Source organism: Schistocerca nitens, chromosome 4, assembly GCF_023898315.1.
Source record: "Schistocerca nitens isolate TAMUIC-IGC-003100 chromosome 4, iqSchNite1.1, whole genome shotgun sequence".
Lineage (NCBI taxonomy): Eukaryota > Metazoa > Arthropoda > Insecta > Orthoptera > Acrididae > Schistocerca > Schistocerca nitens.
Window position 1 is genome coordinate 912,263,937 of NC_064617.1, and position 14,429 is coordinate 912,278,365.

The 14,429-nt window shown below is 39.4% G+C and overlaps 1 protein-coding gene across 3 annotated transcripts in view; it reads left to right on the forward strand.

Annotated features, from left to right (window-relative positions):
* LOC126253491 (dynein heavy chain, cytoplasmic) overlaps nucleotides 1-14,429 on the forward strand; it is a 237,472-nt gene that overhangs the window by 34,811 nt on the left and 188,232 nt on the right. For all 3 annotated transcript variants that reach the window (XM_049954865.1, XM_049954866.1, XM_049954867.1), the window contains exons 8-10: nucleotides 1,115-1,385; nucleotides 1,652-1,960; nucleotides 13,615-13,750. In XM_049954865.1, the coding sequence (XP_049810822.1) occupies nucleotides 1,115-1,385; nucleotides 1,652-1,960; nucleotides 13,615-13,750 (716 nt within the window). The remainder of the gene's footprint in view (nucleotides 1-1,114; nucleotides 1,386-1,651; nucleotides 1,961-13,614; nucleotides 13,751-14,429) is intronic.

Sequence of the window (14,429 nt, forward strand, 5' to 3'; positions counted from 1 at the left end):
CTCTGACTAGTAGGGGTTTTTGCACGCTGCTGTTATAAGCCATTCCCTTTAAGTGTTGGTCGGCAGTGTCTTTCTGAAATTCTCTAAAATTTTATTTGAACTGGGCTGGTTCATAAAATGTGACACACAGGATCATTTAAAATTTTTGATGATAGTTTTATCACCTCAAATTTTAAATTGGGTTAAAATACGCGTTCCTTCAAGCTAGAGGAGCTTGGATCATTTCAGAACAGGTGCACCACACTAGAGAGATAGATTATTCAGTGAACCACTACTTACTTTCCTATAATTCCATTGAATGTCACTGCAACTTGTCATGTGACATCAAAAGCAGCTCGTGCTACTGTTAACATCCACCCTAGCCACCACATGACTTATCAGCGCCAGCTGCCAAAGCTAACTGCTCCCACTCCCCATCTACCTATGCCTGGCTGCCTGTTCATGCATAGCCTCAACTCCCTGGACTCTATCACAATTTGATGTTAGAACACCTCATCAGTACAGTGTAACTTTATTTAAATTGTTGTTGTCGTTGTAGAATGTCATGCTGCTCTGTGTTAGTCAGTACCTTACATGTATGTGTCTATTTTATTATTCTATTATTTTGCACTATATTCTGCTGAGCTCAGAGTGGCAACTGCTACCCTCCTCCAGAACACAGGGAATTCAAGCTAACAGTGTTTCCCTGATGTCACTACGATTGTCTGAACTCTGTCTTTGGCCTGCAGTTGTCTGCTCCCTGACTGCATTCTTGTGCCAATTTTCCACCTTCTAAAATTCATGATCTCTGCATGGAAACGGCCCACACCAAAATCTGCCAACTTATGACTGTTTCTAGGTGCACACAGTGTTGAATAGAAAATGATTTCAAAATGTAAAAAGTATATTTTCTAGTTGCAATATGCAGTTTTTTGTGGTCATTCTATGGTGTTTTGGACTCCTGTGGTTATTTATGAAAACACTGTTAAAAATTCTGAAATATGGTATGTAAATTGGGATCTATTCACTGTGAAAGTATGTAAACACATTTTTGTATATGTGAATTAAGAACTGGTGACTTAATGTAGCATTTTTTCATTGGAGAGCATTATGAAACTTTCCTGTATTTCATCAGAGATATTGTGAAGAAGAAGCGTGATGAACATCTGAAGATGGTGTGGCGTGTGTCACCAGCTCATAAGAGGCTGCAGACAAGAATGGAACACATGCGAACATTCCGCCGACAGCATGAGCAGTTGCGTACTGTGATTGTAAGGGTCCTGAGACCAACTCTTGCACCACAGCAGCCACAACACTCGGCCACTACACCTGAACAAGGTGAACCAGTGGACATGAAACCAGATTCCCTTGCTCTTCTCCAGGCAGCTGATGCAAATGCTATTGAGGTTAGTTCTTCAGTGTGTGTCATCAAGGAGGAAAGTTACCTGCAAGAAAGTAAATCTACCTTTGCAGTATTAGTAGGTCTTTTGCATCTGCTACATATTGAGATGTATCTGCAGTATGTGGATCAATATTGCACAAGTTTTTACCACTGTAATGTTTTTAGCTTTCAACAGATATGAACATAGTAAATTAATTTTATGTTTCATGAAGTAGTTCTGTTTCCTTTTCATTCAATTGTGTGTCTCCAAACAACTTTTATGCTTTTCAGGAGGTAAACTTGGCTTATGAGAATGTGAAAGAAGTAGACTGTTTGGACATTTCACGTGAGGGCCTTGAAGCATGGGATGCAGCAGTGAGACGATATGAGGAACGCATAGATCGTGTGGAAGCACGAATCACAGCACATCTGAGAGATCAATTGGGAACAGCAAAAAATGCCAATGAAATGTTCAGGATCTTCTCCCGTTTTAATGCCCTATTTGTGAGACCACACATTCGTGGTGCCATTCGTGAATACCAGACACAGCTCATTCAGAGAGTTAAAGACGATATTGAAGCATTACATGAAAAATTTAAGGTAATGTAAATCAGAATCTGTTTCACTATTTAAGAGCTGAGCAATTTTACACCAGGGTTCAGCTCATCATTAGTTATCAAGAGGGGCTGTACTACTCACTAATATGATCTGTAAAATATTTTTTCACTTAATTTGGCTTAGTATAGATTGTAAAATACATCTTTTTCTTAACTTGTGAAATGACAGACTCCAATTTTCTCATTGTCAACAGCCCTGTAGAAAATGTACCAAATTGTTATATGTTATCATGACTGATTGTGTTCAGGTGATGTGGAGCTGTCAGCTGGTTGAGTAGGGGATGGGACGGGGTACAAATGGAATGTATACTAGCACAAGAAAGGCATTTTTGTCTTTGTAAATAATAAAAAAATTTATAATAAGTAACCTAAGAACAAGCTATACAGTTGTTAAAATCAAGGAACAGGTACTGGGTTAAGGAGAGGGGTAATCATAGATATTAATCATCTGTATCAAAGTATTGAAACACAAGTTCCAAATACTAAGCTTCATAATGTATTTTTTATATTACATACCCATACAAAAGAAAGAAATGAAAATTTATAGATCATCCATTCATTGGCCATGATGCAAATATTCTATTCGTTTTTGTCAAACTAATGGAATTAAAAATTCAAAAACCGAAATAACCAACTTGTATACGGCTTATGCAGAAGTGTCAAATCACTAAAATAATTTAGAATCGGCTAGTGTTTTTTTTTTTTTTTTTTTTTTTTTTTTTTTTTTTTTTTTTTTTTAGCTGTACAGATATAAAGGTTTGGACATTTGAAACTATGGATAACATAAGAATAACAGTTACTACATGTAAGTTCTCAAGCTTTTAAAAAACACAAGGGTGTACTTTTGATGGAAAAGAAAAAGAGAAAGAAAATGCAGTATTTCATGATTTGACTATTTAGATGTGAAATTGAAGTCAGCACTCTTAAAGTGGAAGAATCACACCACTGGCTGTAAGTTTGTACATGGTTTGTGACCTGTTGCAGATATCAAAGCCTTTGCTATGAGTAACTATTGAAGAAATAAAAATTGGAAGTAAACTAAATGTGTCAATGAGGGTAATTCTGATTAAAATTAGTACCACCGTCTCTGGCAGGAGTAGTACTTGATAGCCAATGCCAGGAAGTTTTGTTTACCGCCAGAATCATATGTATGAGATATTCTCTTTAGGCAGAGTGGCAGTCAGTTCTCAGTAGCATGGAAAGAAAGGCTGTGTGACCTTCAGCAGGATCACCAAGTGAGGTGGTACAGTGTTTAACATACTGGACTGTCATTTGAGGACAAAGGTTCAAATCCCTGCCATGCCATCCTGACTTAGGTTTTTTGCAATTACTCTAAACTTCATAACACAAATACTTGGATGGTTCCTTTGAAAGGAACAGCTATCGTCTTTCCCCATCCTTCCCAAATCACAGCTTGCATTCCGTCTCTAAAGATCTCTCACCCTATGCTGTCAAAGGCTAGAATAGACTCACAGTAATTCCTTTTTAGTTGTAAGAAGTGGATGAAGGACTCGTACCCATTCAAGCTTTTACATTGACAACATGGCTATTGTTAGGATTCCTATCAGTTTTAGCTCACTTCATAACCATTCCCCTCAACCTTTTCACGTAATTACTTACTGTCCCCATTTAGGGTTTGACCTTGTCTTTTCCAAAACTCACAGGAAGACTTCTTCTGTGACAATGTTGGGGTCACACTGCTGGTGCTTGAGCTGCAAATCCCCATATACAGAATACCCCATATCAGGCGCGGCTCGTGGTTTCTATACTGGGGAAGGCTGCAGCATTTATCAACCGGAGCCAATGTAGACCTCTGGTTACGTTACAGATTAGTCTGACATAAACAACTAAGAATTCAGGGGGAGGGGGGTTGGCAGATCACTCTCTACCCATAATGTTATGTACTGTGTCTTCTATAATAAGGTATTAATTTATTAAATATCATTAGAAGCTAACTTCGAGTTAAAGTCTTTGGTTAGTGTTTTTATACGTCATCATTACATTTTCTGACACTTTGCAGTAAATCATATGAAAAGACGCGATGCGATGAATGTTAACTTTGCGGCTGCTTAATATTTTTGGTGTTTTCAGTTCTAAATTTAAGGTGTTTATTGTAATTTACCTCCAAAGCTCGAAGTTGAATGTTTTTCGCTGGAATAATTTTTTTTCACCTTTGCGTGAAAATTCTTTAAGTCAGTGAGACCAGTTTCAGTCCAGGCACTATCAGTACTATCTGTACGACGACAGGCGAAACAGAAAAATGTATTTTTCACTTCACAACCACTCAGCTGCATCGTACATTGCTCTATTAAAACTGCGTTTGTATCCTTGCCTAGATTTGCACTGTTTCTGTTCTTGATTGATCGTTAGATCGGGTCTGGGTGCACCAAGTTCTTTCACTTGCATCCTATGGCCGTGTTCCAAGTTTTTACCTATGAAACTGCACACTGAATTCATATTGCGCTGGTTTCACACTCACGGTATGTCGCAGATATTCACAAGCAAGTAAAACTCACTAAAATCTTGCAAAATACACTCCGAAAAAGAAACTTGCTAATATCACACGATATCAACAAAAGCAGTCGGCATCAGCAAGCAAGGAAAGTAAAAGTCACGCGACAAATTTCGCGCGCTTTGTCCTCTAATCACTTATGAAACTCTCGCTAGATGGCAGTACTGTTGTTACGGTTAGAGAGCCTGTAGTTACGGCAGTCTAGTGCACTCTGGCGGGATATTTGCAAACTTATTGTAAATGTGGATAAAATAGCCAATGGTAGAAACAAAACAACTATGTAAAACATTATCAAAACAATAACACTAAACGTCGATTAATGACGCATTGAAGCGTAGTTGAGATGTTCAGAGACAGAGGGTGGACAGCGAAGTTTCGGCCACTCTACATTCCTTTATTACATAGATAGTGGAACGTGAAAAACGTGTGGTGGTTGGTATGACACCCTTAGGCTGCAAGCTCTGAGCCTTCGGGTCGCCCATAAAGAGCAGTACTATGTAGAAGCCACGCCCCCATACCGCTACCACATGCAGCTTACGGACGTTCCAAGGCGCAGTCTAAACACTACTAACCGATCGGAAAACATCTATCGATACAAACAGTCCCAAAAAGTTGACCGTCGTTATTTTAATCGGAATGGGAAATTTGCGAAATTCGTCCTGATAATTTAAATTTTGTAATATGTTCTTGCGAAATTTACTTTAACATATATTTTGGGGCGGCTCCGCCTCAGAGCTTTTAATTACGAGCCACGCCTGCCCCATATTCTGTCCTGTTTGGGACACTGGGACTCCAGGCAATGGCTACTATGCCTGGTAGCTTTTACCATGGTGGGTTGACGCTCACAGAGAGCGAGCCTCCAGAGTGAGTGCATGGGTAGATGATCTGCATTGGGAACAGATCAAACTCACCTACAGTGTTTGCTCTGCGATCACAGCCATCTCACCAGACAGAAAACAAGTCTTTAATGCTGAGGGTTACAACTTTGTAGTTTCTGGCAACCCCACCTTGATCAGTTTGGCGAGGAGAAATTGAGGTGGGCGGTTTGCCTAGTTCTTGGTATTCTCAAAACTGATGGAGAATCTTTTGTAACAATGAAGCCACTGTTTCTCATAGAAAATAATGTGGATAGGTTTGGAGAAGTTACTGCAATAGAAAAGATTAGAGATTGGTCTCTGATCAAAACTTTGAATGCAAACCAGACACTTGAGGCCCGTGAAAAACTTGGGGAAATACCAGTTCCCATCTCTCCTCATAACCAACTGAACAGCGGAATTACTATGAAATCCAGACTGTTAGCTGTTTACAGGCATTAATACATATCAACGAGGACAGTTGAAAATTACAATGAAATCAACATCATTAATTGCATACAGGTGTTGTTAAATGCCAATGGGGACATTTGAAAATGTGTCCCTGTTGATATTTATCACCACCTGTAAGCAGCTAATGGTCTGGATTTCATTGTAATTTCATTCTTTGAGAGCTGAAAGATTACCAATGGTTTCTGTTCTTTTGGACATATCATCTTCATAAACTCAACATTATTAAAGGTGTTGTCTTCCATAGGGACCCAATGTTACAAACAGATGAACTGCATTGTAACTTATGGTGGCATAATGCCTTCAGAAAGGACCTAAGGATAACTGTGCGAACAGTGTGAGTTTCATCCTCTCTCTCGATGGGAATGTTTTACCTGGGAAAAATTAGTGTCATAGTTTATAGGTGTGATGACAGACCCTATGGGATATTTTGGGTGCCAGAGATTGGGACACATTTCATCATGCTGTGCGAATTAGGTTACTTGTGGGATGTATGGAAGGACACTGCATGGGGATAGCCCTTGTGAATAAACCCCTACATATGTAAATTGCCCAGACAACTATCCCTCTTGTTGATCAACATGTTCAGTTTTCTTCCAGGAGGAGTAGTATAAAACACTTGCCTGCCTGCCTGTCTTGTCAATATGCTAAGAAAAAGTTTCAGCGACTCCACCCAATTGATATCAAAGTTTGTGAATACTGTATCAAATTCCAAACCTAATGAGATGATAAGGTTTCAAACAAACTCCTGGCCCTAGCCACATGTCACTGACTGTTTTTCATTTGGGCGAGGTGCTTTAGCTTCATAGATCCCCAAACCCCCAACATCAATATCACCACCCCACTGGTGCAGCCACAGATGTCTTTTCCTCCTTTGGTATCTCTGGGGAAGAGGACACCTGCGAAGATATCCCATTTCCAGGATGAAACAGACCTGCAGTCTACCACCAACCAGTTGCTGAGAGAACCACTGGCTGCTGTTCATAGAAAAGAACAGTCCTCTTCTATCCCAAAAGTCAGTTAAGAAAAATCCTCACAAAATCCAAAACCTCACAGTGACATACATGAAAGTTAAACCGAATTCTGTTGTTCCATGTTGATTCAGCTTCCTCATCCCTGAGGTAGATCCTCTGAGTACCGATGAAATCACACTACTCAGTGGAGCACTACTCAGTAACAAAGTAATTTTTCACACTCTCGTTTCCTCTTCATTTCTTTCTTAAATCCTAGTCTGATGTTCCTTCAATGGAACTGTAATGGCTTTAATCGCCACCTAGCCAGACTCTCAGTGGTTATTTGCTATGAAGTTCGGGTGGCACTTCAGGAAATACAGTTCTCAAAAGCCCAATTCACTATTATTAAAAATTACACATCCTGTGGTAAAAATCACATTAGTATCAAGAGGGCTTTTGGGAAGTCTGTATGCTCATTTGACCTGACACTTTCAGTGAGCAGATGCCACTAAACTATGCTTTAGAAGCTGTGGCTGTTTATGTCCACCGACAGTTAGGGTAACATTTTGCAATATGTATCTACCTATAGACAGATCACAAGCTGGTGGGGCTAGTGAAACAGCTGCCGCCTTCTTCTTCTTACTTGGGCACTTCAGTGTTCGCAATTATCTCTGGGGCAGTAAAACCACATCAAGCAGGTGACAAATAGTAGAGCAATTAGTATCAGAACTGGAAGTCTGTATACTTAACACTGGAGCTGCAATGCATTACAGTCTGCAGCCCAAGTATCTCATCCTTCATCCTGTGCAATGCCCATGGTGACCTATGCAACAGCGATCACTGCCCTATTGCTCTCTTTCTCCACCCACCAACATCTTAACATGCACCATATTGATCACTTTGCAAGACAAACTGGCAAGCTTTCACCTCCAAAGCAACTTTTGAAACCAGTCAAGAGAACAGTGTCAAAGGAATGGCACAAGGTGCCACTGACAAGACTATAAACACTGCAGAAGCAATGATACCCCATTCTTCAGATCCTACCCACCCTCAGCCTGTGCCATGGGGCTCTGAAAAAATAACTGTAGCTATAAGATTGTCGAAAGGAACAACAACACAAGTGCCATCTTTCTACAAAACATTTAACAGTATTCAAAAGATTTCGACAAAAGGCATGATTTTTAATAAAAAAGGGAAAGCAGCAGTGTTGGGAACAGTATGTATTGTCTGAGAGCCCACACCCAAAGATTCAACCCCCAGCAGCTAATATGTACAGGAAACCAGGGTTCCTCAGAGAATTCTGGGTGTAACCCTCTTTTCTGTTGCAATCAGTGGTATTGTGACTTCAATGGAACCCATTGTGTCACTGTCACTGTTTGTGTATTACCTTTTTCTGTATTACAACTCTACATCATTGTGTACCACAAAGGTGGCTTTACAGAAGGTGTACAGCTGGGGCATGAATCACGGATATTAGAGATGGGCAAACTCGTTCATCCTTGGGAACTAGTTCACTGCTTATCGTTCTTTTTTGGGAACCGTTCATTTTTACTCGTTCACTGTTCATTCGTGCTTGGTATATGGTTCGTATGAAAAACTGAAAACTAGTAGTTTAGGTGACTGAAGGATGGAGGGCACCAAGAGGGGGCACTTGCCTCCCACCTGGAGTATAGAGTTTTTATTCATTACCGAATTCTTACACACTTTTAGAAGTAATTTCTGTGATTCTGCAGAACCTCTCGTTTAGCCAACTGTAGCATTGTGTGACTGATCGCAGGGAAATAATATAGTGTGGTGCACGGAAAACCGGCCCCGAGTACAGACTGCTCGCCAATTATGGATGATGTGTTGCCCGTTAAGAGCAGATACAACAAACAGACAAACATGTAATAATTAGGCAGTGAAGAAATAACAAGCTAATGCAAGCAACAATTGTGAAACAATATATGACAATGTGTAGAGAGCTGGAAAGAGAACATGAAAATCTCACGTGACGCGCATGGGCTATAGCTCATGTAGTCTTGTAAACCTGTTGGTGGCTGTTTCCCATCTTAATAGACCACGAGTGTCTTGTATAAAATTCTTCATTTCGACTTCCACTACATAGCTATGGTATGTTGTAAACAATAATCATTTACACCCTATATATACTTCACGTTGTTTCTGAGTTCGTAGGCGAAGTAGAGACTTTATGGAAGCATAAAATAAAATGTGGTTTTTTCATCATACTCGCGTCACACGCTTAGTAAAAATTAGGTTTTTATGTTGCATTATTAAAGCTAATGCAGCAATAATAATAATAATAATAATAATAATAATAATAATAACTAAGTTCGCAGCAATAAAGTTTTTGGTTTGGAGCTCCTTCTGAACAAATCTTTTTGAGATAATAAGTAAATAAGATTTTATGGCAATCTGTCTTTTCAAATGGAGAGGCACCGCTTTTCCTACTGAGCCAAGATGACCCACAACCCACGTTTTTTTTTTTTTTTTTTTTTATTTTTGTTTTTCAAAGAAACCTAACTAGCAGGTAATGCAAATTGGAAACAACCAACTTAAAAATAATTAGAGCCTACCTAAATGTAATGTTTTGTTTATGAAAGATACACACAAAATTGTTTTTCGTTTTATATGAATTTTCTTACACCAAAAATTAAGCAAATGATTGAAAGTTAGTTGCTAAATCAAGTCGATGAAACAAAAAAATAAGTGAATAACAAAAAAATTTGCCTTGTTATAAGTATGTCTTCTGCTATTCATCGATATAATGAAGTGAGCTGATACGCCCTTTTGATACCTGAAAAGATGTACCCATTAGATGCAACGTAATTTTTATGTAATTTACGTAACTATAAAATACTTTTTGATTACCGGTCGTGGAAGCTGAATAACCAGAACCAAGTGCAAGAACAGTTTGGAACACATGTAAAATGGGCGAGCTTAGTGAAAGAAACGAACAACTGGATACTGAACTAACTAGGAGCAATCGGCAGTGGAACTGCGACAGGTGGTCATACGAAGGACGACGAATGTGGCCGAGGGAGACCGAGACTGAGACGAGCACGCGACCAAGGCTGGAACGAGAACTGCCGAAGTGACCGCCGCGACCGAAGTGAACTAGTGAACTACGAACCGATTGTTCCTTGGAATTCGTTTCTCGGTCCTTTCGTTCATCTTGGTGAACCGTTCCTATGCACCCATTCGTTCACGAACTACCCATCTCTAATGGATATCAATTTTCACCCACAAAATCTCACGCCTTTTATCAACCTTGGACTTGCATCTGCACTGAGAACCTTAACCTCAGTAACCAGTTCCTTGAAGTTGTTGAAAATTTCAATTCTTTAGGCCTTGTATTTGACAGTAAGGTAACAAGACTGCCATATGTATGCTAGCTCAAGGCAAATTGCCTGAGGGAACTTAATACCTTCAGATTTCTCAAAATGATCTGCTGGGGTGCAGATTGCACAGATCTGAAATTTAACAAAGCTTTGATTGTATCCATCCTGTACTATGGATGTGTTGCGTGCGTGTTAGCAGCACCATCAGTACAGAAGTTGTTAGGCCCTGTCCATTACTGTGTTGTATGGTTGGCAACTGAAGTGTTCCGTATGAATCCTATAGACAGTGGAAGCTGATATCTCGCCATTGTGTAGCAACTTTTTCTGAACAATGTGGTCACAATTTTCATGTCCATTTGTGTTAACTCGGCTGTGTTTCACAACCAACAGTTCAGACTGCTCACAAATTGCCCTAAATGAGAAACTGGCTGGCATACAGTTGGAGGCTCTGTGGAAGGATCCATCTGCCCCTTCTTGTTTGTGTACGTAAAGTTTCCTCTCAACAGTTCCCTGTAGTGTGTGTCTAGTCTTGTGATTCGGATGGGCCTACTGTACACCCCATCAGATGTGTAGCTAGGATTGGAAAGCAATGTGGGCTTCAAATTAATATCAGGTACTCAGATTTAGAAAAAGAAACTGTGTAGATTTATTTGGTTATGGGTATTACATGACAAGGATTACCAGGGGGACGAGAGAAAATAACTCCAGTAGTCGCAGAACCATCTTTAGGAGAAGAGAAAATTCAAAGATGAAGGAACTAAGCCATTTGGATCTACTCTAGTTGGTGACTTGGAAGAGAAGAAAGAGGTATTTTTCGGTTGTGGCTCCAAGAGCTCTGCCTCATAAGTCAGCTGATCTTGCGACGTGATTTGATTGGCAAGGCGGTTTTGCTGATGACATTCTAGCATGAACCAGTAGATTGTTGTCACATCAGCTGAAAGGCGACAGATGAAATATGTGGACTCTTTGTAAAATTTAAATAATAAAAATTGCTAGCATTCAGGATCTGGGGCATCTTGTACATCTCCTCCCCTCTTGCTGAAAAAGTTCACCACATGTGAACTGGGCTATCTCAGTAGGGCAGTAAGCATAGAGGGTTAAAATATTTGATTTTCATTTAACAGCACAATATATTATTTTCATTTAATGATTCAAATTTGGGAGTGTGAGCATAATTAAGTAATTATGTAGTGACTACAGTTGTCAACAAAGGACTGTGACGGTGGTGGCATTACAAAGGTAGCTGAAGCTGGTTTCAAAGTCATGAGGAGTACAAGCAAATGCAATACTTGTAAGACAAGGATTAGGATATAATGCAAAAATAATCAAAACATGTTTATAGGTTGAAGATTTTTATTAATAAAGGAAGTGAATGATTCCTAGCATTATTAGAGTAGGTAAAGGAAGTGATGTAATTTGTAATAGAATAGGGGTCATGTGACTTTGAAAGGCCTCCTCCTCAGACTACAGTTGGGTTGTTTCAGAAAGAGATGAGCACACACTGTCCAGCATCCTTACATCATCAGGATGGTACCAATTAGTTGCCAACCTGACAATAAGGCTGATGAAAGTCACTGAACAGTGATCTGTATCAGTCTAGTATTGAGTTTTACCTTGCAAAGTTAAGTTTGCCACCTAAGCGAGTCCTACCTCTCTTACAGGATTTGCTTTGTGGAAGGGGAGCGAGGAGCAATGGCAGAATCTCCCCCATTCATGTTTCCTGTATTTTCATTGCTTTGAGAACCTCCATAATCTATTTCGTTAGCTGAGCTATGCTGTAGAGATGGACGGTTTGCTGTCTCATGTCCAGTCTTTCTGCAATAGGCACATGCCATTGCCAAATACTTGGGAGCCTTGTGACCTGAACTTTGGCAACAAGTGCAGTGTACATTGGCAATGAATGCACATTGAGCATGGTTTATCCTAGGGGAAGATTTGACGAAAAGCTGAGATTCCTCATGGGTCAGTCCTGCAAACAAATACTCCTACATAGTGTTTCAGCTTCGCTGAGTTGCACCTTCCATTACTTTTACCTTGTACATAGGTAAAACACAATACAGCTCGTATTCTGTCAGAAAAAGGCTCTAAATCGATTCCGAAATTTTAGTTTAGTGTGGAAAGTTGGTCCCTGTAATAGCCAATGCTGTGCTTTTCCCCACATCTATCCAAAAGCCCTTTCGCAAGTGTGCCGGATGCTTCGGTATTTCTATTATTTTAAAAGGAAAAAAAGGATGGTCCATTATGATCAATATTAGTAGGAGTACCGTATTTACTCGAATCTAAGCCGCACTTTTTTTCCAGTTTTTGTAATCCAAAAAACCGCCTGCGACTTAGAATTGAGTGCAAAGCAAGTGGAAGTTCTGAAAAATGTTGTTGGGTGCCGCCACAACTAACTTCTGCCGTCGAATATATGTAGTGCTACACAGGCATGCTTTGTAGGCACAAAGATAAATACTGGCACCAAATCCTCTGCATCAGTAAATAAATTTAAAAAAAAGGTGGAAGACGAGCTTTTTTCTCCGCCCCGAGTTTCGACCACTGCATTTTCATACATTATCCAACGAAGTAAATACAAATTCCGTATTTTTCATCTTCGAATGTAGCAGCATTTCAATGTACTACGAAAATCCGACTGGCAAGACTGTTTGGATGTTTGTCAATATGGCCAACTCTACGTTCTGATTGTTTTCCTACCTGTGAGAAGAGATGGTTGCTAACAGGAACTTTTATGAATTGTGAATCACATGCAGTATTCTCTTCACCATACGAATATAAACTCTCTCTCTCTCTCTCTCTCTCTCTCTCTTTCTCTCTTTTAATTGTAAGTGGCGTAAACACCTATAACAAAGAAAACGGCGCTTATCAGATCAAAGAAAAATAAGCTGTCAATTCAAACCAGACGAAGCACGTGAAAAGGGAAGGGTACCCGTATAAATACGGACGGAGCGCCTGACGCATAGCAATGGCTACCTGGTAAAGCTTAACTGCTAATCTTAAGACTCGAACCAAACTACTTAACTGTATCGTCATTCATTCGACCTAAATTGTCTCTCATATTACAATGGACCAACTTTGTTTCGATTTGGAGATGCGGCCTAAAACTTTTCTCTCCCCTTGAATTTCGAGTCTCAAATTTCAGCTGTGGCTTAGATTCGGGAATTTTTTTTTCCTTGATTTCGAGTCTCATTTTTCAGGTGCAGCTTAGATTCGAGTGCGGCTTAGATTCGAGTAAATACGGTACTCTGAACAAAACTACATGTCAAAAAGAATACAGTCTTATGTCTGGTCTGTGTGTTTCCTGCGAATGATGTGTTTGATCCTATACACTGCATTATTTTCATATATTTATTAATGTGCTTGTACAGTCCTCTTTGTTTCAGGATACTAATGGCATAATTCCGTTTTTGTCTTAACGTTCGATATTTGTGTTGTAATCAATTTATAAAATTGTTAAGAATGAGTTACAGTTTTTTAGTACAAAAATGATGAATGATTTTGTTTGGTTACAGGTCCAGTACCCACAGAGCAAAGCCTGCCACATGAGTATGGTTAGAGATCTACCACCAGTTTCAGGTTCTATTATATGGGCCAAACAGATAGACCGTCAGCTTACTGCTTATTTACGACGTGTTGAAGATGTTCTAGGTTAGTTTGATTTACATTATAGCTTAATTACTTCATTTCTTTTATATTGTCCATGTGCTCTCCAAGAGCTATGGAGGATCAGGCTCCCAATGCTGCATACTTCCGTCTGGAGAACATCATGTCTAAAAGTATTTTTTAAAGTGTGTAATTTTTTCGCAGATCATTTAACCATATGGTGATTACGTACTTCACCATGTGCTCCGATTCCTATTCTTTCCACTGAAACCTTCTTCACGTATCGTATGCAATATTGGGCTATTTTGAACAAGAAAGCGAATTGGGGGTGGGGGGTGTTATAGTTTGTCTAAATCATTTCAAACCTAATCTTATTGTTTCCATCTCTTTGCAACCTGTTTGTTGGTCCACATAAGACATAATATGTATGTTAAAGTAGATTATTAAGATTACAAACTCAATAGATATAGACATTTTAACAATACATTGTCATCTTGGCATTTAAATTATTTTTACACATATTTACCACTTACATTCACATAGTTCATTAGGAAGATGCCTATTTGCTTCTGTCAACACATTCATCATTTTGCAGCACACATCAGAGCACAAGGACAATTTTCTTAATCTCCCTTCAACAATCGTGCACCTTTCTATCCCCCATGCAGTGTAAATACCCTACTGCTAGCACCATGTTCATTTACTCAGACATTGTGTTCCATAA